A 22224-nucleotide genomic window follows, 5' to 3' on the forward strand; every position below is an offset into this window, starting at 1 on the left:
TGAGTGTGTGTGAGTGAATGTGTGAGTGTGAGTGTGTGAGTGAGAGTGAGAGTGCGTGTGAGTGAGTGTGAGTGTGTGTGAGTGAATGTGTGAGTGTGAGTGAGTGTGAGTGCATGAGTGTGAGTGTGTGTGTATGGGTGTATGTGAGTGTGTGAGTGCGTGAGTGTGAGTGTGAGTGCGTGCGTGTGAGTGTGCGTGTGTGTGTATGTGTGTGTGCGAGTGTGTGTGAGTGTGAGTGTGTGAGTGTGAGTGTGTATCTGTGAGTGTGAGTGAGTGTGTGTGTGTGTCTGTGAGTGCGGGTGTGTCTGTGAATGAATGTGTGAGTGTGAGTGAGTGTGAGTGTGTGTGTGGAGTGAGTGTGAGTGAGTGGTGAGTGAGTGTGAGTGTGTGTGTGAGTGAGTGTGAGTGTGAGTGAGAGTGTGTGTGAGTGTGTGAGTGTGGTGAGTGTAGTATGTGTGAGTGAGTGTGAGTGTGTGGTGTGTGAGAGTGTGTGTGTGTGTCTGTGAGTGAATGTGTGAGTGAATGAGTGTGAGTGTGTGTGTGAGTGAGTGTGAGTGTATGAGTGTAAGTGTGTGTGTGAGTGAGTGTGAGTGAGTGTGAGTGTGTGTGAGTGAGTGTGACTGAGAGTGTGTGTGAGTGAGTGTGAGTGTAAGTGTGTGTGTGTGAGTGAGTGTGTGAATGTGTGTGTGTGAGTGAGTGTGTGTGTGTGTGTGAATGTGTGAGTGTGAGTGAGTGAGTGAGAGTGTGTGTGAGTGAATGTGGTTAGTGTGAGTGAGTGAGTGTGTGTGTGAGTGAATGTGTGAGTGTGTGTGAGTGAATGTGTGAGTGTGAGTGTGTGAGTGAGAGTGAGAATGCGTGTGAGTGAGTGTGAGTGTGTGTGAGTGAATGTGTGAGTGTGAGTGAGTGTGAGTGCATGAGTGTGAGTGTGTGTGTATGGGTGTATGTGAGTGTGTGAGTGCGTGAGTGTGAGTGTGAGTGCGTGCGTGTGAGTGTGCGTGTGTGTGTATGTGTGTGTGCAAGTGTGTGTGTGAGTGTGAGTGTGTGAGTGTGAGTGTGTATCTGTGAGTGTGAGTGAGTGTGTGTGTGTGTGTGTCTGTGAGTGCGGGTGTGTCTGTGAATGAATGTGTGAGTGTGAGTGAGTGTGAGTGTGTGTGAGTGAGTGTGAGTGAGTGTGAGTGAGTGTGAGTGTGTGTGTGAGTGAGTGTGAGTGTGAGTGAGAGTGTGTGTGAGTGTGTGAGTGTGTGAGTGTAAGTATGTGTGAGTGAGTGTGAGTGTGTGTGTGAGAGTGTGTGTGTGTGTCTGTGAGTGAATGTGTGAGTGAATGAGTGTGAGTGTGTGTGTGAGTGAGTGTGAGTGTATGAGTGTAAGTGTGTGTGTGAGTGAGTGTGAGTGAGTGTGAGTGTGTGTGAGTGAGTGTGACTGAGAGTGTGTGTGAGTGAGTGTGAGTGTAAGTGTGTGTGTGTGAGTGAGTGTGTGAATGTGTGTGTGTGAGTGAGTGTGTGTGTGTGTGAATGTGTGAGTGTGAGTGAGTGAGTGAGAGTGTGTGTGAGTGAATGTGTGAGTGTGAGTGAGTGAGTGTGTGTGTGAGTGAATGTGTGAGTGTGTGTGAGTGAATGTGTGAGTGTGAGTGTGTGAGTGAGAGTGCGTGTGAGTGAGTGTGAGTGTGTGTGAGTGAATGTGTGAGTGTGAGTGAGTGTGAGTGCATGAGTGTGAGTGTGTGTGTATGGGTGTATGTGAGTGTGTGAGTGCGTGAGTGTGAGTGTGAGTGCGTGCGTGTGAGTGTGCGTGTGTGTGTATGTGTGTGTGCGAGTGTGTGTGTGAGTGTGAGTGTGTAGTGTGAGTGTGTATCTGTGAGTTGTGAGTGAGTTGTGTGGTGTGTCTGTGAGTGCGGGTGTGTCTGTGAATGAATGTGTGAGTGTGAGTGAGTGGTGAGTGTGTGTGGTGAGTGAGTGTGAGTGAGTGTGAGTGTGTGTGTGAGTGAGTGTGAGTGTGAGTGAGAGTGTGTGTGAGTGTGTGAGTGTGTGAGTGTAAGTATGTGTGAGTGAGTGTGTGTGTGTGTGTGTGAGAGTGTGTGTGTGTGTCTGTGAGTGAATGTGTGAGTGAATGAGTGTGAGTGTGTGTGTGAGTGAGTGTGAGTGTATGAGTGTAAGTGTGTGTGTGAGTGAGTGTGAGTGAGTGTGAGTGTGTGTGAGTGAGTGTGACTGAGAGTGTGTGTGAGTGAGTGTGAGTGTAAGTGTGTGTGTGTGAGTGAGTGTGAGTGAGTGTGAGTGTGTGAGTGTAAGTGTATGTGTGAGTGAGTGTGTGTGTGAGTGAATGTGTGAGTGTGAGTGAGTGAGTGTGAGTGTGAGTGTGTGTGTCAGTGAGTGTGAGTGTGTGAGTGAGTGTGTGAATATGTATGTGAGTGAGTGTGTGTGAGTGAATGTGTGAGTGTGAGTGAGTGAGAGTGTGTGTGAGTGAATGTGTGAGTGTGAGTGAGTGAGTGTGAGTGAGTGTGAATGTGTGAGTGTAAGTGTGTGTGTGAGTGAGTGTGTGTGTGAGTGAATGTGTGAGTGTGTGTGAGTGTGTGTGAGTGAATGTGTGAGTGTGAGTGTGTGTTTGTGAGAGTGAGAGTGAGTGTGAGTGAGTGTGAGTGTGTGTGAGTGAATGTGTAAGTGTGAGTGAGTGTGAGTGCGTGAGTGTGTGTGTATGGGTGTATGTGAGTGTGTGAGTGCGTGAGTGTGAGTGTGAGTGCGTGCGTGTGAGTGTGTGTGTGTGTGTGAGTGTGAATGTGTGTGTGCGAGTGTGTGTGTGAGTGTGAGTGTGTGTGTGTGAGTGTGTGAGTGAGTGAGTGTGAGTGTGTGAGTGTGAGTGTGGATCTGTGAGTGTGAATGAGTGTGTGTGTCTGTGAGTGTGGGAGTGTCTGTGAGTGAATGTGTGAGTGTGAGTGAGTGTGAGTGTGTGAGTGTGTGTGTGAGTGAGTGTGAGTGTAAGTGAGAGTGTGTGTGAGTGAGTGTGAGTGTGTGAGTGTAATTGTGAGTGAATGAGTGTGAGTGTGTGTGTGAGTGAGTGTGAGTGTGTAAGTGTAAGTGTGTGAGTGAGTGTGAGTGAGTGTGAGTGTGTGTGAGTGAGTGTGAGTGTGAGTGAGAGTGTGTGTGAGTGAGTGTGAGTGTGTGAGTGTAAGTGTGTGTGTGTGAGTGAGTGTGAGTGTGTGAGTGCAAGTGTATGTGTGAGTGTGTGTGTGAGTGAATGTGTGAGTGTGAGTGAGTGAGTGTGAGTGTGAGTGTGTGTGTGAGTGAGTGTGAGTGTTGTGAGTGAGTGTGTGAATGTGAGTGAGTGAGAGTGTGTGTGAGTGAATGCGTGAGTGTGAGTGAGTGAGTGAGAGTGTGTGTGAGTGAATGTGTGAGTGTGAGTGTGTGAGTGAGTGAGTGTGAGTGAGTGTGAGTGAGTGTGAATGTGTGAGTGTAAGTGTGTGTGAGTGAGTCTGTATGTGAGTGAATGTGTGAGTGTGTGTGAGTGTGTGTGTGAGTGAATGTGTGAGTGTGAGTGTGTGAGTGAGAGTGAGAGTGAGTGTGAGTGAGTGTGAGTGTGTGTGAGTGAATGTGTGAGTGTGAGTATGTGAGTGACAGTGAGTGTGAGTGACAGTGAGTGTGAGTGTGTGTGAGTGAGTGGGTGAGTGTGAGTGAGTGTGAAAGTGAGAGTGAGTGTGTGTGTGAGTGAGTGTGAGTGAGTGTGAGTGAGTGAGGTGAGTGTGAGTGAGTGTGAGTGAGAGTGAGTGTAAGTGTGTGTGTGAGTGAGTGAGTGAGTGTGAGTGTGAGTGAGAGTGAGTGTGTGTGTGAGTGAGTGTGAGTGAGAGTGAATGTATGAGTGAGAGTGAATGTGTGAGTGTGAGTATGTGAGTGAGAGTGAGTGTGAGTGTGTGAGTGTAAGTGTATGTGTGAGTGAGTGTGTGCGTGAGTGAATGTGTGAGTGTGAGTGAGTGAGTGTGAGTGTGAGTGTGTGTGTGAGTGAGTGTGAGTGTGTGAGTGAGTGTGTGAATGTGTGTGTGTGAGTGAATGTGTGAGTGTGAGTGAGTGAGTGAGAGTGTGTGTGAGTGAATGTGTGAGTGTGAGTGTGTGAGTGAGTGTGAGTGAGTGTGAGTGAGTGTGAATGTGTGAGTGTAAGTGTGTGTGTGAGTGAGTGTGTGTGAGTGAATGTGTGAGTGTGTGTGAGTGAGTGTGTGTGAGTGTAAGTGTGTGTGAGTGAGTGTGAGTGTGTGTGTGTGTGTGAGAGTGTGTGTGTGTGTCTGTGAGTGAATGTGTGAGTGAATGAGTGTGAGTGTGTGTGTGAGTGAGTGTGAGTGTGTGAGTGTAAGTGTGTGAGCGAGTGTGAGTGAGTGTGTGTGAGTGAGTGTGAGTGTGAGTGAGTGAGTGTGAGTGTGAGTGAGAGTGTGTGTGAGTGAATGTGTGAGTGTGAGTGTGTGAGTGAGTGAGTGTGAGTGAGTGTGAGTGAGTGTGAATGTGTGAGTGTAAGTGTGTGTGTGAGTGAGTGTGTGTGTGAGTGAATGTGAGTGTGTGTGAGTGTGAGTGAGTGTGAGAGTGAGAGTGAGTGTGTGTGTGAGTGAGTGTGAGTGCGTGTGAGTGAGTGAGAGTGAGTGTGAGTGAGTGTGAGTGAGAGTAAGTGTGTGTGTGAGTGAGTGAGTGTGAGTGTGAGTGAGAGTGAGTGTGTGTGCGTGAGTGTGAGTGAGAGTGAATGTGTGAGTGAGAGCGAATGTGTGAGTATGTGAGTGAGTGTGAGTGAGTGTGAGTGAGTGTGAGTGGGTGTGAGTGTGCGTGAGTATGAGTGTGAGTGAGAGTGTTTGTGTGTGAGTATGAGTGTGAGTGTGAATGTGAGTGAGTGTGAGTGAGAGTGAGTGAGAGTGAGTGTGAGTGAGTGTGAGTGAGAGTGAGTGTGAGTGAGTGTGAGTGAGTGTGAGTGAGAGTGAGTGTGAGTGAGTGTGAGTGTGAGTGAGTGTGAGTGTGAGTGAGTGTGAGTGAGTGTGAATGTGAGCGAGTGTGAGTGAGAGTGAGTGTGAGTGAGTGTGAGTGTGAGTGAGGCGAGTGAGAGTGAGTGTGAGTGAGTGTGAGCGTGAGTGTGAGTGAGAATGAGTGTGAGTGTGAGTGAGAGCGAGTGTGAGTGAGAGTGAGTGTGAGTGAGTGTGAGAGTGAGTGTGAGTGTGAGTGAGTGTGAGAGTGAGTGTGAGTGAGAGTGAGTGTGAGTGAGTGTGAGTGAGAGTGAGTGTGAGTGAGAGTGAGTGTGAGTGAGTGTGAGTGTGTGTGTGTAAGTGTGAGTGAATGAGTGTGAGTGTGTGTGTGAGTGAGTGTGAGTGTGTGAGTGTAAGTGTGTGAGTGAGTGTGAGTGAGTGTGAGTGTGTGTGAGTGAGTGTGAGTGTGAGTGGGAGTGTGTGTGAGTGAGTGTGAGTGTGTGAGTGTAAGTGTGTGTGTGTGTGAGTTTGTGTGAGTGAGTGTGAGTGTGTGAGTGTAAGTGTATGTGTGAGTGAGTGTAAGTGTATGTGTGAGTGAGTGTGTGTGTGAGTGAATGTGTGAGTGTGAGTGAATGAGTGTGAGTGTGAGTGTGTGTGAGTGAGTGTGAGTGTGTGAGTGAGTGTGTGAATGTGAGTGAGTGAGAGTGTGTGTGAGTGAATGCGTGAGTGTGAGTGAGTGAGTGAGAGTGTGTGTGAGTGAATGTGTGAGTGTGAGTGTGTGAGTGAGTGAGTGTGAGTGAGTGTGAGTGAGTGTGAATGTGTGAGTGTAAGTGTGTGTGAGTGAGTCTGTATGTGAGTGAATGTGTGAGTGTGTGTGAGTGTGTGCGAGTGAATGTGTGAGTGTGAGTATGAGTGAGAGTGAGAGTGAGTGTGAGTGAGTGTGAGTGTGTGTGAGTGAATGTGTGAGTGTGAGTATGTGAGTGACAGTGAGTGTGAGTGAGTGTGAGTGTGAGTGAGTGGGTGAGTGTGAGTGAGTGTGAAAGTGAGAGTGAGTGTGTGTGTGAGTGAGTGTGAGTGAGTGTGAGTGAGTGTGAGTGAGTGTGAGTGAGAGTGAGTGTAAGTGTGTGTGTGAGTGAGTGAGTGTGAGTGTGAGTGAGAGTGAGTGTGTGTGTGAGTGAGAGTGAATGTGTGAGTGAGAGTGAATGTGTGAGTGTGAGTATGTGAGTGAGAGTGAGTGTGAGTGTGTGAGTGTAAGTGTATGTGTGAGTGAGTGTGTGCGTGAGTGAATGTGTGAGTGTGAGTGAGGTGGAGTGTGAGTGTGTGTGTGAGTGAGTGTGTGAGTGAGGTGTGTGAATGTGTGTGTGTGAGTGAGTGTGTGCGTGAGTGAATGTGTGAGTGTGAGTGAGTGAGTGAGAGTGTGTTTGAGTGAATGTGTGAGTGTGTGTGTGTGAGTGAGTGTGTGTGAGTTAATGTGTGAGTGTGTGTCAGTGAGTGTGCGTGTGAGTGTAAGTGTATGTGAGTGAGTGTGAGTGTGTGTGTGTGTGTGTGAGAGAGTGTGTTTGTGTCTGTGAGTGAATGTGTGAGTGAATGAGTGTGAGTGTGTGTGTGAGTGAGTGGTGAGTGTGTGAGTGTAAGTGTGTGAGTGAGTGTGAGTGAGTGTGTGTGTGAGTGAGTGTGAGTGTGAGTGAGTGAGTGTGAGTGTGAGTGAGAGTGTGTGTGAGTGAATGTGTGAGTGTGAGTGTGTGAGTGAGTGAGTGTGAGTGAGTGTGAGTGAGTGTGAATGTGTGAGTGTAAGTGTGTGTGTGAGTGAGTGTGTGTGTGAGTGAATGTGTGAGTGTGAGTGAGTGTGAGAGTGAGTGTGTGTGTGAGTGAGTGTGAGTGTGTGTGAGTGAGTGAGAGTGTGAGTGAGTGAGTGAGAGTGAGAGTGAGTGTGTGTGCGTGAGTGTGAGTGAGAGTGAATGTGTGAGTGAGAGTGAATGTGTGAGTGTGAGTATGTGAGTGAGAGTGAGTGTGAGTGAGTGTGAGTGAGTGTGAGTGAGTGTGAGTGTGCGTGAGTATGAGTGTGAGTGAGAGTGAGTGTGTGTGAGTATGAGTGTGAGTGTGAGTGAGTGTGAGTGAGAGTGAGTGAGAGTGAGTGTGAGTGAGAGTGAGTGTGAGTGAGTGTGAGTGAGTGCGAATGAGTGTGAGTGTGAGTGAGTGTGAGTGAGAGTGAGTGTGAGTGAGTGTGAGTGAGAGCGAGTGTGAGTGAGAGTGAGTGTGAGTGAGTGTGAGTGTGAGTGAGAGCGAGTGTGAGTGAGAGTGAGTGTGAGTGAGTGTGAGAGTGAGTGTGAGTGAGAGTGAGTGTGAGTGTGAGTGTGAGTGAGAGCGAGTGAGTGTGAGAGTGAGTGTGAGTGAGTGTGAGAGTGAGTGTGAGTGAGAGTGAGTGTGAGTGAGAGTGAGTGTGAGTGAGTGTGAGAGTGAGTGTGAGTGAGTATGAGTGAGTGTGAGAGTGAGTGTGAGAGTGAGTGTGAGAGTGAGTGTGAGTGAGTGTGAGAGTGAGTGTGAGAGCGAGTGTGAGTGAGAGTGAGTGTGGGTTGTGTGTGAGTGTGAGTGAGTGTGAGTGAGTATGAGTGAGAGTGAGTGTGAGTGAGTGTGAGTGAGTGTGAGTGAGAGTGAGTGAGAGTGAGTGAGAGTGAGTGTGAGTGAGAGTGAGTGTGCGTGAGAGTGAGAGTGAGTGTGAGTGTGAGTGAGTGTGAGTGAGTGTGAGTGTGAGTGAGTGTGAGTGAGTGTGAGTGTATAACTGTGTATCTCTATCTGTGCCCAATACTTTGCTGTGAAGAGCCCCTCGGCCGTGCCTGTCCTGGGCAGACCCTGTAGAATCCCTGTGGATGCAGTGGTCCATGGGAAGCCACCCTCCCTGCTCCAGGAGAAGGGAAACAGCGGGAGCGTCGGGCCGGAGTGTGAGGAAGGAGTGACCTCCCCGGCCCACCGGGAGCTGAGCTAAAACCTTTGGCTGGTGCTCCACTTGGCGTGTGGCTCGGATCCATTACGAAAATCAATGCGGAGGATCTCAATGGGAACTGCACTCTGGGCTGTGATTTAAACCGGCAAAAGCTTCCTCCCTCCCTGCACAGCTGGCAGGCCGGGCTCCGCGCTCTCACTCTCTCTCGGGCTGGGAGGGGACCATCCACTGGCGATGAGGCGACCTGGCATCCATCTCTCTCCAGCGACTGCTGCTGTACGCCACTGACTGTGGGGGTGGGGGGGGGGGGGAAGAGAGGGTGGGGTGGGGGGGGGAGGGAGGGGGGGGGGGGGGAGATAGGCCGTCGGGGCCAGGAAGGGGGTTGCGGGAGGTGGAAAGTTTAGCCGGGAGAGATTCCGGATTGGGTCCAGGGCCATGGAATTAATAGCGGTGGCCGTGGTGATTGTCCTGTTCATCGGAGTTCTCAAGCAGTTCGGGATTTTGGAACCGATGTCCATGGAAGGTATTTACAGATTGTGTGTGTGTGTGTGTGTGTGTGTGTGTTGGGGGAGGGGGGGGGGGGTGAGGAGGGTTTGTGGGACTGTGCGGGGTCCCTGAACTGGACGTTATCAGGAGCTGGTGAGGATTGTGGGGGGGGGACATTTCTGAGTGTCGTTTTGCGGGCGGGGGGGGGGGGGGGGGGGTGGTACAGGAGGAGGGCATTTTGGGCATCTGGGGCGACAGCAGCCCATGACCAACCCGCCCGAGATTCACTTCAGCAAAGTGATTGGCGAACCGGCTGAACGCTGAGTGCTCAGACACGGCGGAGCCTCAGCCAAACCTGGATGCTTGTCCGATTTGTGTATTTTGAAACGTGGGCAGACCTCGCAGCCCAGGAGGAAGGTGTGAGGAGGGGAGGCGGATGAGAGAAAGGGAAAGAGAGAGAGGGACAGAGAGAGAGAGAGAGACAAAGAGAGAGAGCGAGAGACAGAGAGGGAGACAGAGAGAGAGAGAGAGAGAGAATAAACAATCTGGTCGCTGCCAGCCAATGACTGACGAGCGTGCAGGCAGCATTTCTGTTCACCCGCTCCCTGGTAGCCCTGACGATTCAGATGGGCCGAATGGCCCCTCTTATGCTCACATTCACAATCCCACGCAGCTGCCCCACGGTGTTCGGGGAGGGGTTGGGTACGAGGGAGAATTTATTTTGGCAGTGGGCGAGGGGGGGCGGGGGGGGATGTAGGTGGCAGAGCACGAGGTTGATGGTCAGAATGGCCTCACCTTCCATGCCTCGACGATGCTGCGAGTTCCAGGTTTGACGCTGAGGAAACTGAGCGGCCAGGGATGAGCGTGGAGCCCGTCGATCTCCGTCGGTCGGAACGCCGTACAAACAACATCAACACTCTTCGTCAAAAGCCAAAACGTTCGACATCGCAATAACACTTCACGGGGCAGCAGGCTAGTTTAGAATTTCGAGGGGATAGCCCTCTTTCCCCGAGTATGCATAACCTTTTCCCAATTGCAAACGGCCGTCTGGTCCCACACGCATTGCCTCTCAGGGTAGGGTTCCGGTTCCCCTGGCTTTGAGGAGGTTAGGCTGGAATAGAGGAGGATCTGTGGATGTGGCTGCATTTAGATCTCCTGGAGACATTTGACAAACAGCAACATCAAAGGTTATGCAACCAAGTTAGGAACTCAGAAAGTAGGGGCTGGTTTTCGTTTGGATAGTGGATGTAATGAGAGAGGGACACATCGATGAGTTCTGACACCTCAGTTATTTGAAAGAATTGGATGAAAGGACCACGTGAAAGGTTGATAAATTTGCAGAAATTGCAAAGAGAAATAAGGAGAGAGAGGAGTTGAACACGTGGCTACAGGGATGGTGCAGGAGGGAGGGTTTTGGTTTCCTGGATAATTGGGGCTCATTCTGGGGTAGGTGGGACCTCTACAAACAGGATGGTCTTTACCTGAACCAGAGGGGTACCAATATCCTGGGGGGGAGATTTGCTATTGCTCTTCGGGGGGGTTTAAACTAATTCAGCAGGGGGATGGGAACCTAAATTGTAGTCCCAGTGTACAGGATGTTGAGAGTAGTGAGGTCAGGGATAGGGTTAAAAGTTCGAAAGAGGGCACCGGCAAGCAAGACGCTGGTTTGAAGTGTGTCTACTTCAACGCCAGGAGCATCCGGAATAAGGTGGGTAAGCTTGCAGCATGGATTGGTACCTGGGATCTCGATGTTGTGGCGATTTTGGAGACATGGGTAGAGCAGGGACAGGAATGGTTGTTGCAGGTTCCAGGATTTAGATGTTTCTGTAAGAACGAAGAAGATGGTAAAAGAGGGGGGGGGTGTGGCATTGTTAATCAAGGAAAGTATTACAGCGGTAGAAAGGACGTTTGAGGACTCGTCTACTGAGGTAGTATGGGCCGAGGTTAGGAACAGGAGAGGAGAGGTCACCCTGTTGGGAGTTGTCTATAGACCTCCGAATAGTTCCAGAGATGTAGAGGAAAGGATTGCAAAGATGATTCTCGACAGGAGCGAGAGTAACAGGGTAGTTGTTATGGGGGACTTTAACTTTCCAAATATTGACTGGAAATACTATAGTTCGAGTACTATAGATGGGTCAGTTTTTGTGCAGTGTGTGCAGGAGGGTTTTCTGACACAGTATGTAGACAGGCCAACAAGGGGCGAGGCCACATTGGATTTGGTACTGGGTAATGAACCCGGCCAGGTGTTATATTTAGATGTAGGTGAGCACTTTGGTGATAGTGATCACAATTCGGTTATGTTTACTTTAGCAATGGGCAGGGATAGGTATATACCGCAAGGCAAGAATTATAGCTGGGGGAAAGGCAATTATGATGCTATTCGGCAAGATTTAGGATGTATAGGATGGGGAAGGAAACTGCAGGGGATGGGTACAATCGAAATGTGCAGCTTTTCAAGGAACAGCTACTGCGTGTCCTTGATAAGTATGTACCTGTCAGGCAGGGAGGAAGTTGTCGAGCAAGGGAACCGTGATTTACTAAGGAAGTTGAAGCACTTGACAAGAGGAAGAAGAAGGCTTAAGTTAGGATGAGACATGAAGGCTCAGTTAGGGCACTTGAGAGTTACAAATTAGCCAGGAAGGACCTAAAGGGAGAGTTAAGAAGAGCGAGGAGAGGACACGAAAAGTCGTTGGCGGATAGATCGTAGATCATAGAATTTACAGTGCAGAAAGAGGCCATTCAGCCCATCGAGTCTGCACTGGCCCTTGGCAAGGGCACACTACATAAGCCCACACCTCCATCCTTTCCCTGTAACCCCACCTATCCGTTTTTTGGACACTAAGGGCAATTTAGCATGGCCAATCCCCCTAACCTGCACATCTTTGGATTGTGGGAGGAAACCGGAGCACCCGGAGGAAACCCACGCAGACACAGGGAGAACGTGCAGGCTCCGCACAGACAGTGACCCAAGGCCGGGAATCGAACCTGGGACCAGGGCGCTGTGAAGCAACAGTGCTAACTACTGTGCTACCTTAATGACAATTGACAATGGTTTCATGGTCACCATTACATTTTTTTTATTCTAGATTTTTATTGAAGGTAAATTTCACCATCTACCATGGTGGGATTCAAACGCAGGTCTCCAGAGCATTACCCTGGGTCTCTGGATTACCAGTCCAATGACAATATCACAATGCCACCACCTCCCCAAATATAGCTTCTATTTTAACTTGAGTAGCATTAAGTTAGAATGCTAAAATTTTAAGTTGAATTAGGGACAGGCCCACCTCATATACCCTGCACGAGAATACAAGGTATCTGTCAGCTTTCATGACTAGGAGAACCTATTCATTTAGAATCCTTAAAGCATGCACAAGATTTCGTTTTCTTAAGAATGATATTAACAAAGCAAACAAACTAATAACAATTTGAATATTAATGAACATGCAAAGGATATTTCAAAAAGGTAAATTTCACTTTCAATACCACAAAGAAAAATCTCACGACTACCAAAACTCTCATTGCTCCCAGCACAAGTGAGCCCACATGCTATTTCAATCTTTCTAACTCTGTCTCCGGGATATAGCATTTCTCACAATCCACTCAATAATTTGAATCCTGAAGTTGCATTCAGCAGCAGCTGTATCCCATCTTTATATAATCTTTATTATTGTCACTACTAGGCTTACTGCAATTAAGTTCTTTTGAAAATCCCCTAGTCCCCACATTCCGGCGCCTGTTCGGGTACACTGAGGGAGAATTCAGAATATCCAAATTACCTAACAGCACATCTTTTGGGACTTGTTAGGATCAAGGAAAACCCTAAGGCTTTCTATAGGTATATCAGGAACAAAAGAATGACTAGAGTAAGATTAGGGCCAGTCAAGGATAGTAGTGGAAAGTTGTGTGTGGAATCAGAGGAGATAGGGGAAGCGTTAAATGGATATTTTTTGTCAGTGTTTACACTGGAGAAAGACAATGTTGTCGAGGAGAATACTCAGGTTCAGTCGACCAGGCTAGATGGAATTGAGGTTCACAAGGAGGAGGTGTTAGCAATTTTGGAAAATGTAAAAATAGATAAGTCCCCTGGGCCAGATGGGATTTATCCTAGGATTCTCTGGGAAGCCAGGGAGGAGATTGCAGAGCCTTTGTCCTTGATCTTTATGTCACCTTTGTCGATGGGAATAGTGCCGGAAGACTGGAGGATAGCAAATGTTGTCCCCTTGTTCAAGAAGGGGAGTAGAGACAACCCTGATAATTATAGACCTGTGAGCCTTACTTCAGTTGTGGGTAAAATGTTGGAAAAGGTTATAAGAGATAGGGTTTATAATCATCTTGAAAAGAACAAGTTGATTAGCGATAGTCAACACGGTTTTGTGAAGGGTAGGTCATGCCTCACAAACCTTATTGAGTTTTTTGAGAAGGTGACCAAACAGGTGGATGAGAGTAAAGCGGTTGATGTGGTGTATATGGATTTCAGTAAGGCGTTTGATAAGGTTCCCCACGGTAGGCTATTGCAGAAAATAAGGAAGTATGGGATTGAAGGTGATTTAGCGGTTTGGATCAGTAATTGGCTAGCTGAAAGAAGACAGAGGGTGGTGGTTGATGGCAAATGTTCATCCTGGAGTTCAGTTACTAGTGGTGTACCGCAAGGATCTGTTTTGGGGCCACTGCTGTTTGTCATTTTTATAAATGACCTGGAAGAGGGTGTAGAAGGATGGGTTAGTAAATTTGCAGATGACACGAAGGTCGGTGGAGTTGTGGATAGTGCTGAAGGATGTTATAGGATACAGAGGGACATAGATAAGCTGCAGAGCTGGGCTGAGAGGTGGCAGATGGAGTTTAATGCGGAAAAGTGTGAGGTGGTTCACTTTGGAAGGAGTAACAGGAATGCAGAGTACTGGGCTAATGGCAAGATTCTTGGTAGTGTAGATGAACAGAGAGTTGCCACCCAGGTTAATAGGGCTGTTAAGAAGGCATATGGTGTGCTAGCCTTTATCAGTAGGGGGATTGAGTTTCGGAGCCACAAGGTCATGCTGCAACTGTACATAACTCTGGTGCGGCCACTCCTGGAGTACTGCGGGCAGTTCTGGTCACCACATTATAGGAAGGATGTGGAAGCTTTGGAAAGGGTTCAGAGGAGATTTACTAGGATGTTGCCTGGTATGGAGGGAAGGTCTTACGAGGAAAGGCTCAGGGACTTGAGGTTGTATTCGTTAGAGAGGAGAAGGCTGAGAGGTGACTTAATAGAGACATATAAGATAGTCAGAGGGTTAGATAGGGTGGACAGTGAGAGTCTTTTTCCTCGGATGGTGATGACCAACACGAGGGGACATAGCTTTAAATTGAGGGGTGGTAGATATAGGACAGATGTCAGAGGCAGTTTCTTTACTCAGAGAGTAGTAGGGGTGTGGAACGCCCTGCCTGCAACAGTCATAGACTCGCCAACTTTAAGGGCATTTAAGTGGTCACTGGATAGACATATGGATGAAAATGGAATAGTGTAGGTCAGATAGGCTTCAGATGGTTTCACAGGTCGGCGCAACATCGAGGGCCAAAGGGCCCGTACTGCGCTGTAATGTTCTATGTTCTATGTTCTATCGGGCAGAAGGTAAGATGTGAAGAAGACATAAGGGGTCTGCAGAGGCACAACACGAGATGAGGGATATAATATTAGGCAACTGAGTTTTAATTTCGGAACAGGTGGTGCTGACAATGTTGGCATGGAATATGGAGAAGATGAATATTACCAAATATTGAATTATAACTCAATGGTGAGAGAATGAAGACCTCGGACAATATAGTTTCCCTCGCACTGTCTCTCTATAGGGTACAGTGTCTCTTGCACTGTCTCTCTATAGGGTACAGTTTCTCTGGCACTGTCTCTCTATAGGGTACAGTTTCTCTGGCACTGTCTCTCTATAGGGTACAGTGTCTCAGGCACTGTCTCTCTATAGGGTACAGTGTCTCTGGCACTGTCTCTCTATAGGGTACAGTTTCTCTGGCACTGTCTCTCTATAGGGTACAGTCTCTGTGGCACTGTCTCTCTATAGGGTACAGTTTCTCTGGCACTGTCTCTCTATAGGGTACAGTGTCTCGGGCACTGTCTCTCTATAGGGTACAGTGTCTCGGGCACTCTCTCTCTATAGGATACAGTTTCTCTGGCACTGTCTCTCTATAGGGTACAGTGTCTCTGGCACTGTCTCTCTATAGGATACAGTGTCTCTGGCACTGTCTCTATAGGGTACAGTTTCTCTGGCACTGTCTCTCTATAGGGTACAGTGTCTCTGGCACTGTCTCTCTATAGGGTACAGTGTCTCTGGCACTGTCTCTCTATATAGGGTACAGTTTCTCTGGCATTGTCTCTCTATAGGGTACAGTTTCTCTGGCACTGTCTCTCTATAGGATACAGTTTCTCTGGCACTGTCTCTCTATAGGGTACAGTGTCTCTGGCACTGTCTCTCTATAGGGTACAGTGTCTCTGTCACTGTCTCTATAGGGTACAGTGTCTCTGTCACTGTGTCTCTATAGGGTACAGTGTCTCTGGCACTGTCTCTCTATAGGGTACAGTTTATCTGGCACTGTCTCTCTATAGGGTACAGTTTCTCTGGCACTGTCTCTCTATAGGATACAGTTTCTCTGGCACTGTCTCTCTATAGGGTACAGTGTCTCTGGCACTGTCTCTCTATAGGGTACAGTGTCTCTGGCACTGTCTCTCTATAGGGTACAGTGTCTCTGGCACTGTCTCTCTATAGGGTACAGTGTCTCTGGCACTGTCTCTCTATAGGGTACAGTTACTCTGGCACTGTCTCTCTATAGGGTACAGTTTCTCTGGCACTGTCTCTCTATAGGGTACAGTTTCTCTGGCACTGTCTCTCTATAGGGTACAGTGTCTCGGGCACTGTCTCTCTATAGGGTACAGTTTCTCTGTCACTGTCTCTCTATAGGGTACAGTTACTCTGTCACTGTCTCTCTATAGGGTACAGTGTCTCTGTCACTGTCTCTCTATAGGGTACAGTTTCTCTGGCACTGTCTCTCTATAGGGTACAGTTTCTCGGGCACTGTCTCTCTATAGGGTACAGTTTCTCTGGCACTGTCTCTCTATAGGGTACAGTTTCTCTGGCACTGTCTCTCTATAGGGTACAGTGTCTCGGGCACTGTCTCTCTATAGGGTACAGTTTCTCTGGCACTGTCTCTCTATAGGGTACAGTTTCTCTGGCACTGTCTCTCTCTATAGGGTACAGTGTCTCAGGCACTGTCTCTCTATAGGGTACAGTTTCTCTGTCACTGTCTCTCTATAGGGTACAGTTACTCTGTCACTGTCTCTCTATAGGGTACAGTGTCTCTGTCACTGTCTCTCTATAGGGTACAGTTTCTCTGGCACTGTCTCTCTATAGGGTACAGTTTCTCGGGCACTGTCTCTCTATAGGGTACAGTTTCTCTGGCACTGTCTCTCTATAGGGTACAGTTTCTCTGGCACTGTCTCTCTATAGGGTACAGTGTCTCGGGCACTGTCTCTCTATAGGGTACAGTTTCTCTGGCACTGTCTCTCTATAGGGTACAGTTTCTCTGGCACTGTCTCTCTCTATAGGGTACAGTGTCTCGGGCACTGTCTCTCTATAGGGTACAGTTACTCTGGCACTGTCTCTCTATAGGGTACAGTGTCTCTGGCACTGTCTCTCTATAGGGTACAGTTTCTCGGGCACTGTCTCTCTATAGGGTACAGTGTCTCTGGCACTGTCTCTCTATAGGGTACAGTGTCTCTGTCACTGTCTCTCTCTATAGGGTACAGTTTCTCTGGCACTGTCTCTCTATAGGGTACAGTTACTCTGGCACTGTCTCTCTATAGGGCACAGTGTCTCTGGCACTGTCTCTCTATGGGGTACAGTGTCTCTGGCACTGTCTCTCTCTATAGGGCACAGTGTCTCTGGCACTGTCTCTCTATGGGGTACAGTGTCTCTGGCACTGTCTGTCTCTATGGGGTAAAGTTTCTCTGGCACTGTCTCTCTATAGGATACAGTTTCTCGGGCACTCTCTCTCTATAGGGTACAGTTTATCTGTCACTGTCTATAGGATACAGTTTCTCGGGCACTCTCTCTCTATAGGGTATTGAAGGTATTTTGACTGGAAGAAGACACCTGGGGTTCTGGATGAGTTTGCAGTTACTGTGGGTGCAGTTATGTAGAATGGCAGCAGTAATTTGCCCATTCTGCCAGTTTGCTTCACAGAATAGAGTAAGGCCTGAGGAGGCGAACTAGGCCTCAGCCACGATAGTGGCCATTCAGCCCTGCCTCCTTGGCCTGGCCCTTATCCTCCAACTGAAACTACCTCGTCCCAACTCCGCCTTCATGACTTGTGTCTCTCTCTCTCTCCTCCTCAAATATCGAGTGAAGTTGCTTCAAGACAATTGACGGTGCCCCAGGTTTAGCAACCATTTGTGGTAAAGCATTGAAACCTGTTCTGACCAATTCACCACAAAACCTTTCGTTATTTGTTGTCTCGTTCAGTTCAAAATTTCTCCCCTTGACCCAGATATTCCAGTGAGTCAGAAAAAGAATCTTTAATTTTGCTAACCTTTCAACGAACATAAGAAATAGGAGCTGGCCGGCCATTAGGCCTTGGGCCTGCTCCGCCATTCAATTCCAAGATGGCCGATCTCCCTCAGATAATTGCGTCAACTCTTAATGCCATTGAAGTAAAAGAAAAGTGGGCGATCTCTTCCTTGGATGACTGAGCTTCCACAGCCTCTGAGAGTAGAGGATGTCAAGGTTCACAGCTCCCTGAGGGAAGAAATTTCTCCTCATCTCAGTCCATGCTTATTCTGAAACTGCGTCCCAGCCTCCCCCTCGCCAGGCCTCTCAGGAATTTCATCTGTTTCGATGAGGTCGCCTCGCATTCTTCCATACCCCAAGGGCCGCCACTTTAGCACAGCGGTTAGCACTGCTGCCTCACAGCGCCAGGGACCCGGGTTCGATCCCGGCCTTGGGTCACTGTCTGTGCGGAGTCTGCACGTTCTCCCCCCGTGTCTGCGTGGGTTTCCTCCGGGTGCTCCGGTTTCCTCCCATAGTCCATAGATGTGCAGGTTAGGTGGATTGGCCGTGATAAGTTGTCCCTTAGTGTCCAAAAGGTTAGGTGGGGTTACGGGGATAGGGCGGGGGGGGTAGTGGGCCTAGATTGAGTGCTGTTTCGGAGGGTCGGTGCAGACCCGATGGGCTGAATGGCCTCTTTACTGCACTCTATGAATTCTCTGGATCGTCTACCTGATATCTTCCACTACAATTTCCTCATCCTGGGATTGTGGAGCGAGCTTTTGTCCCTCTGGGGGTGGGGAAAGTGTAACCTCTCATTATGAATAGCTTCTCGATGAACCGCTATGCTGATATCCCCCTGCTTTAAGTCTGTCTCTCCCTGTTCCTCTCTCTCTCTCTCTCTCTCTCTCTGTGAGAATCTTTTGTGTTGACGACGTAAGCATTCTAACTTCATGAATAACCCAGTAGTGGAGTTTCGTCGAGAGGGTTCCTTCACCAAGCTGGTAGGCCGAAAGCCTGAGATATCGCTGCTTGGCGCAGAGCAGCAGTGTATGCGCCCCCCCCCCCCCCTCCCCCCACCCCTCCGCTGGATGTGCATCATCTCAGTTAGTTCCTAAGCTCTTTACAAACAACAACCGTCATTTCTCTCCCCTCTTGCGCACAGGGTATGTACGCGAACAGAGAGGCTCAAAACAAGGAGAAGAACGTTGAGAATTGAAGTGATGCTTAAACGGGGGCCAGTGTAAGTCAGCGAGCACCGGGCTGAGGGGGGCAAAATAGGGGAACAGGTTGCGCTGTGGGGTGCAGATGTTTAGATGACCTCAAGGTTACCGGGGGGGGGGGGGGGGCGCAATGTGGGAAATCAATCAGGAGCGTGTCGGAATAGTCAAGGCAAGAGAAAACGAAGCCATGAGCTTTAAGATAAGACTAGGCCAGAGAGTCGGTACACCTCGGGCAAAGTTGCATGTATCTAAGGCTTGTATGGCTGTTAGGCTGATGGACCGATATATTGGCGAGCAGGGCCCCAGGATGCCCAAGCCGTAAATCCTGTTTGCCTCTGAAGTTCAGAGGGCCAATGGGTGGCGGGCCAGTGCACAGAAAGAGCCCACGGACAGCAGCAGCAGAGAGCGAGCGGGACAGACAATCTCCCGCCCTCTGCCTCCCCCCCCCCCACACAATCGCGGGAAAGGCCCCTCACTTCCGTGCCAGGCTGCCCTGCGGCCCCCAGGCGGCGCCACCAGCTCAGGGAGAGGACGCCCGCCGACGCCAGGCACGCCGCCAGGCTTTCCCGTCGGAGCCTCTCAAACGCCAGCCACGTCCGCCCGATTTACTCAGCGTGCGTAGTATCCGAGGCAATCGTGACTCTGCCTTATTTATAGCACAGCCCTTGACCAGGTTGGCGGATGAGATTCCTCTCCCATCTATTTTGAGTAAGACGCAGAATAAAAATAGACTGGCTGAGTTGGCAGTGATATTTGAGCAGACGGGAATTGAAGAAGAAATTCTGTCAAAAGTCAATGAGCAAGAATCCTCGAATCACCTCAGCAACTGAATTGCAGAGCTAATATCATCAGTGCTGCGGACAGCAAGAGGGTGTGAATTTAAACGAGCCTGATTTCACCGCCCGCCCTATTCAGAGTCGGAGAAACTCGCCCTCGAGAGAGGCAATAGCAGAGAGACAGAAAGGTCATTTTTGATTCGCTTTCCCCTTCATAAGCAACGGTGTGTTTCCCAACTCCAATCTTCTATTAATAACCCCATTCGAGATAGGACGAACTCAGAGGGTTAGTTTATTCAAGCACACTCAAAACAAGACGGGTGCGGATTTGCTCCGTCACCCCCTGTGCACTCAAAACAATAAATGAGGGGTTGGGATAGAATGACTTTCGAGCTGTGCTGATTGACATTTGCCCCCCCCCCCCCAGCTTCTGAAAGTAAATGGGGCCTATATCTGGTCGTGCAGATCATTGCAGGTTTGTGGGACCTCACTGTGCCAAAATGGGCTGGTGGGTCACCCACACTACGATGGCTGGCTCCGAAGATGCCACTCGGTGACAAGCTCCAGATTTTCGCCACATTCCGGCGCCTGTTCGGGTAAGCTGGTACGGGAATTGAACCCGCGCTGCTGGCCTCGTTCGCCGCAGCACGGTAGCACAGTGGTTAGCACTGTGGCTTCACAGCTCCAGGGTCCCAGGTTCGATTCCCGGCTTGGGTCACTGTCTGTGCGGAGGTCTGCACGTTCTCCCCGTGTCCGCGTGGGTTTCCTCCGGGTGCTCCGGTTTCCTCCCACAGTCCAAAGATGTGCGGGTTAGGTGGATTGGCCATGAGAAACTGCCCTTAGTGTCCGAAAAGGTTAAGTGGGGGGGGGGTTTCTGGGTTGCGGGGATAGGGTAGATACGTGGGCTTCAGTCGGATGCTCTTTGTAAGGGCCGGTGCAGACTCGATGGGCTGAATGGCCTCCTTCTGCACTGTAAATTCTATGATTCTATGAAACCAGCTGTCCAGCCCACTGAGCGTGATGAAGGGGTTAACAGCTAAGCAGGCTGTGATGTCACTCATGGGAGGGGCTGGGCCTGTTTTATTTAGTTTCGTTTTCAGCCCTGCCCCGTGTCTGTCGTTTTTTTAGTTTCGTTTTCAGCCCTGCCCCGTGTCTGTCGTTTTTTTAGTTTCGTTTTCAGCCCTGCCCCGTGTCTGTCGTTTTTTTAGTTTCGTTTTCAGCCCTGCCCTGTGTCTCCTGTTTTTAGTTTCATATTTAGGCTTCTGCTCTGTGTTGTAAGGAAAGGAGTCGTGTTTCTCACACTGCCATCTGACGGCTCCTCTCCCAAGGACTTTGTGAATAAATCTGTCAGCCACTAAGTGCTAACTTTATTAGTAAGTGGCATTTGATCTCTGTGTGTGTGTGTGTGTGTGGATTTTGCTTCGTTGAAATGTTACAAGTAGATGAGAAATTCAGCTCAAAATCCTTTCTTTAATTTTTTGTAAGAATGCTTAAACTGTCAATTGAAGAGCTGTTTGTTCCTTGGGTGTGAATGGGATTAATCCTGCGTTAATAATAACATTTGTTTCAATATAAAAGATCGTTGATTGTCAGTGCAATCCTCTCCTGGGAGCAAAGAATCTGTTGCTCACAGTTTATCGGCCGGTACCATAACACTGCCCCCCCCGCCCCCCCCTCCCCCCCCCCCCCGCCCTCGATTCACTTTGCCCCACAATTCCCTCCACAGACGACGGTGAAATTGACGAGGAGCTGTCGATGATGCGGCACCAGCCCGAGGGTCTCGACGAACTGCAGGGGAGGACTAAGTTTACAAAGAAGGAGATTCAGTCGCTCTATCGGGGTTTCAAAAACGTATGTAAGATCTGCCCGTGGCCTCTGCAGGGGATGCGATTCTGAGGAGGTGGGGAACGCGGGGGCTTGAGATGATGAAAGGGTGTTTTCCCTCGTGTGTGTGTTGGGGGGGGGGGGGAGGAAGAGGAACATCAAACATAGAAAATAGAAGCAGGAGGAGGCCATTCGGCCCTTCCAGCCTGCTCCACCAATCATTATGATCGTGGCAGATCATCAAGTTCAATACCCTGATCCTGCCTCCACCCCATATCCCTCGACCCCTTTCGCCCCAAGAGCAAAATCTAATTCCTTCTTGAAATTACACAAAGAACAAAGAACAGCACAGGAACAGGCCCTTCGGCCCTCCAAGCCTGTGCCGGCCATGATCCCACCCTTGGCCAAACCCCTCAGCCCTTCCTTGTGCCGTATCCCTCTATACCCATCCTATCCATGTGTTTGTCAAGATGCCTTTTGAACGCCGTTAATGTATCTGCTTCCACAACCTCCCCTGGCAACACGTTCCAGGCACTCGCCACCCTCTGCTTAAAAAAACCTGCCTCGTACATCTCCTCTAAACTTTGCCCCACGGACCTTAAACCTATGCCCCCTGGTGACTGACCCCTCCACCCTGGGAAAGAGTGCCTGCCCATCCACTCTATCCATGCCCCTCATAACCTTGTAGGCCTCTATCAGGTCGCCCCTCAACCTCCGTCTTTCTACTGAAAACAGTCCGAGTCTATTCAGCCTCTCCACATAGCTAACACCCTCCAGACCAGGCAACACCCTGGTAAACCTCCTCTGCACCCTCTCCAAAGCCTCCACATCCTTCTGGTAGTGTGGCAACCAGAATTGTGCACAATATTCCCAAGTGCGGCCTTCCCAAGGTTCTATCCAACTGCAGCATGACTTGCCAGTTTTTATACTCGATGCCCCATCCAATGAAGGCAAGCATTCCGTCTGCTTTCTTGACTAACTTGTCCACTTGTGCTGCCACCTTCAAAGATCTGTGGACCTGCACGCCCAGATCTCTCTGACTCTCCATATTCCTGAGATTTTTGCCATTTACGGTATATTTCCCCTCTACGTTAGACCTACCAAAATGCATTACCTCACATTTGTCTGGATTAAACTCCATTTGCCATTTCTCTGCCCAAGTCTCCAGCCTATCTATGTCCTGCTGTATCCTCTGACAATCCTCAACACTATCTGCCACTCCACCAACCTTGGTGTCATTCACAAACTTACTGATCAGAGCGGCTACATTTTCCTCCAAATCGTTTATGTACACCACAAACAACAGAGGCCCAAACACTGATCCCTGTTTTGGCCTCACCTACTTTCTGTGGGAGTGAATTCCACAGATTCGCCACTCTCTGGGTGAAGGAATTTCTCCTCACCCCAATCCTAAAAGGTTTACCCCTTATCCTCAAACTCTGACCCCCTCGTTCTGGATTCCCCCCACCATCGGGAACATTCTTTCTGAATCTGAACCTGTCAGAATTTTGCAAGTTTCTACGAGATC

At 49.3% G+C, this 22224-nt stretch overlaps 1 protein-coding gene across 1 annotated transcript in view; it reads left to right on the forward strand.

Moving 5' to 3' along the window:
- LOC119957551 (calsenilin-like) overlaps positions 1 to 22224 on the forward strand; it is a 62018-nt gene that overhangs the window by 27135 nt on the left and 12659 nt on the right. Inside the window, exon 3 of the mRNA XM_038785699.1 lies at positions 20599 to 20723. Within this exon, the coding sequence (XP_038641627.1) occupies positions 20599 to 20723 (125 nt within the window). The remainder of the gene's footprint in view (positions 1 to 20598; positions 20724 to 22224) is intronic.

This window comes from Scyliorhinus canicula, chromosome 26 (genome assembly GCF_902713615.1).
Source record: "Scyliorhinus canicula chromosome 26, sScyCan1.1, whole genome shotgun sequence".
Classification (NCBI taxonomy): Eukaryota; Metazoa; Chordata; class Chondrichthyes; order Carcharhiniformes; family Scyliorhinidae; genus Scyliorhinus; species Scyliorhinus canicula.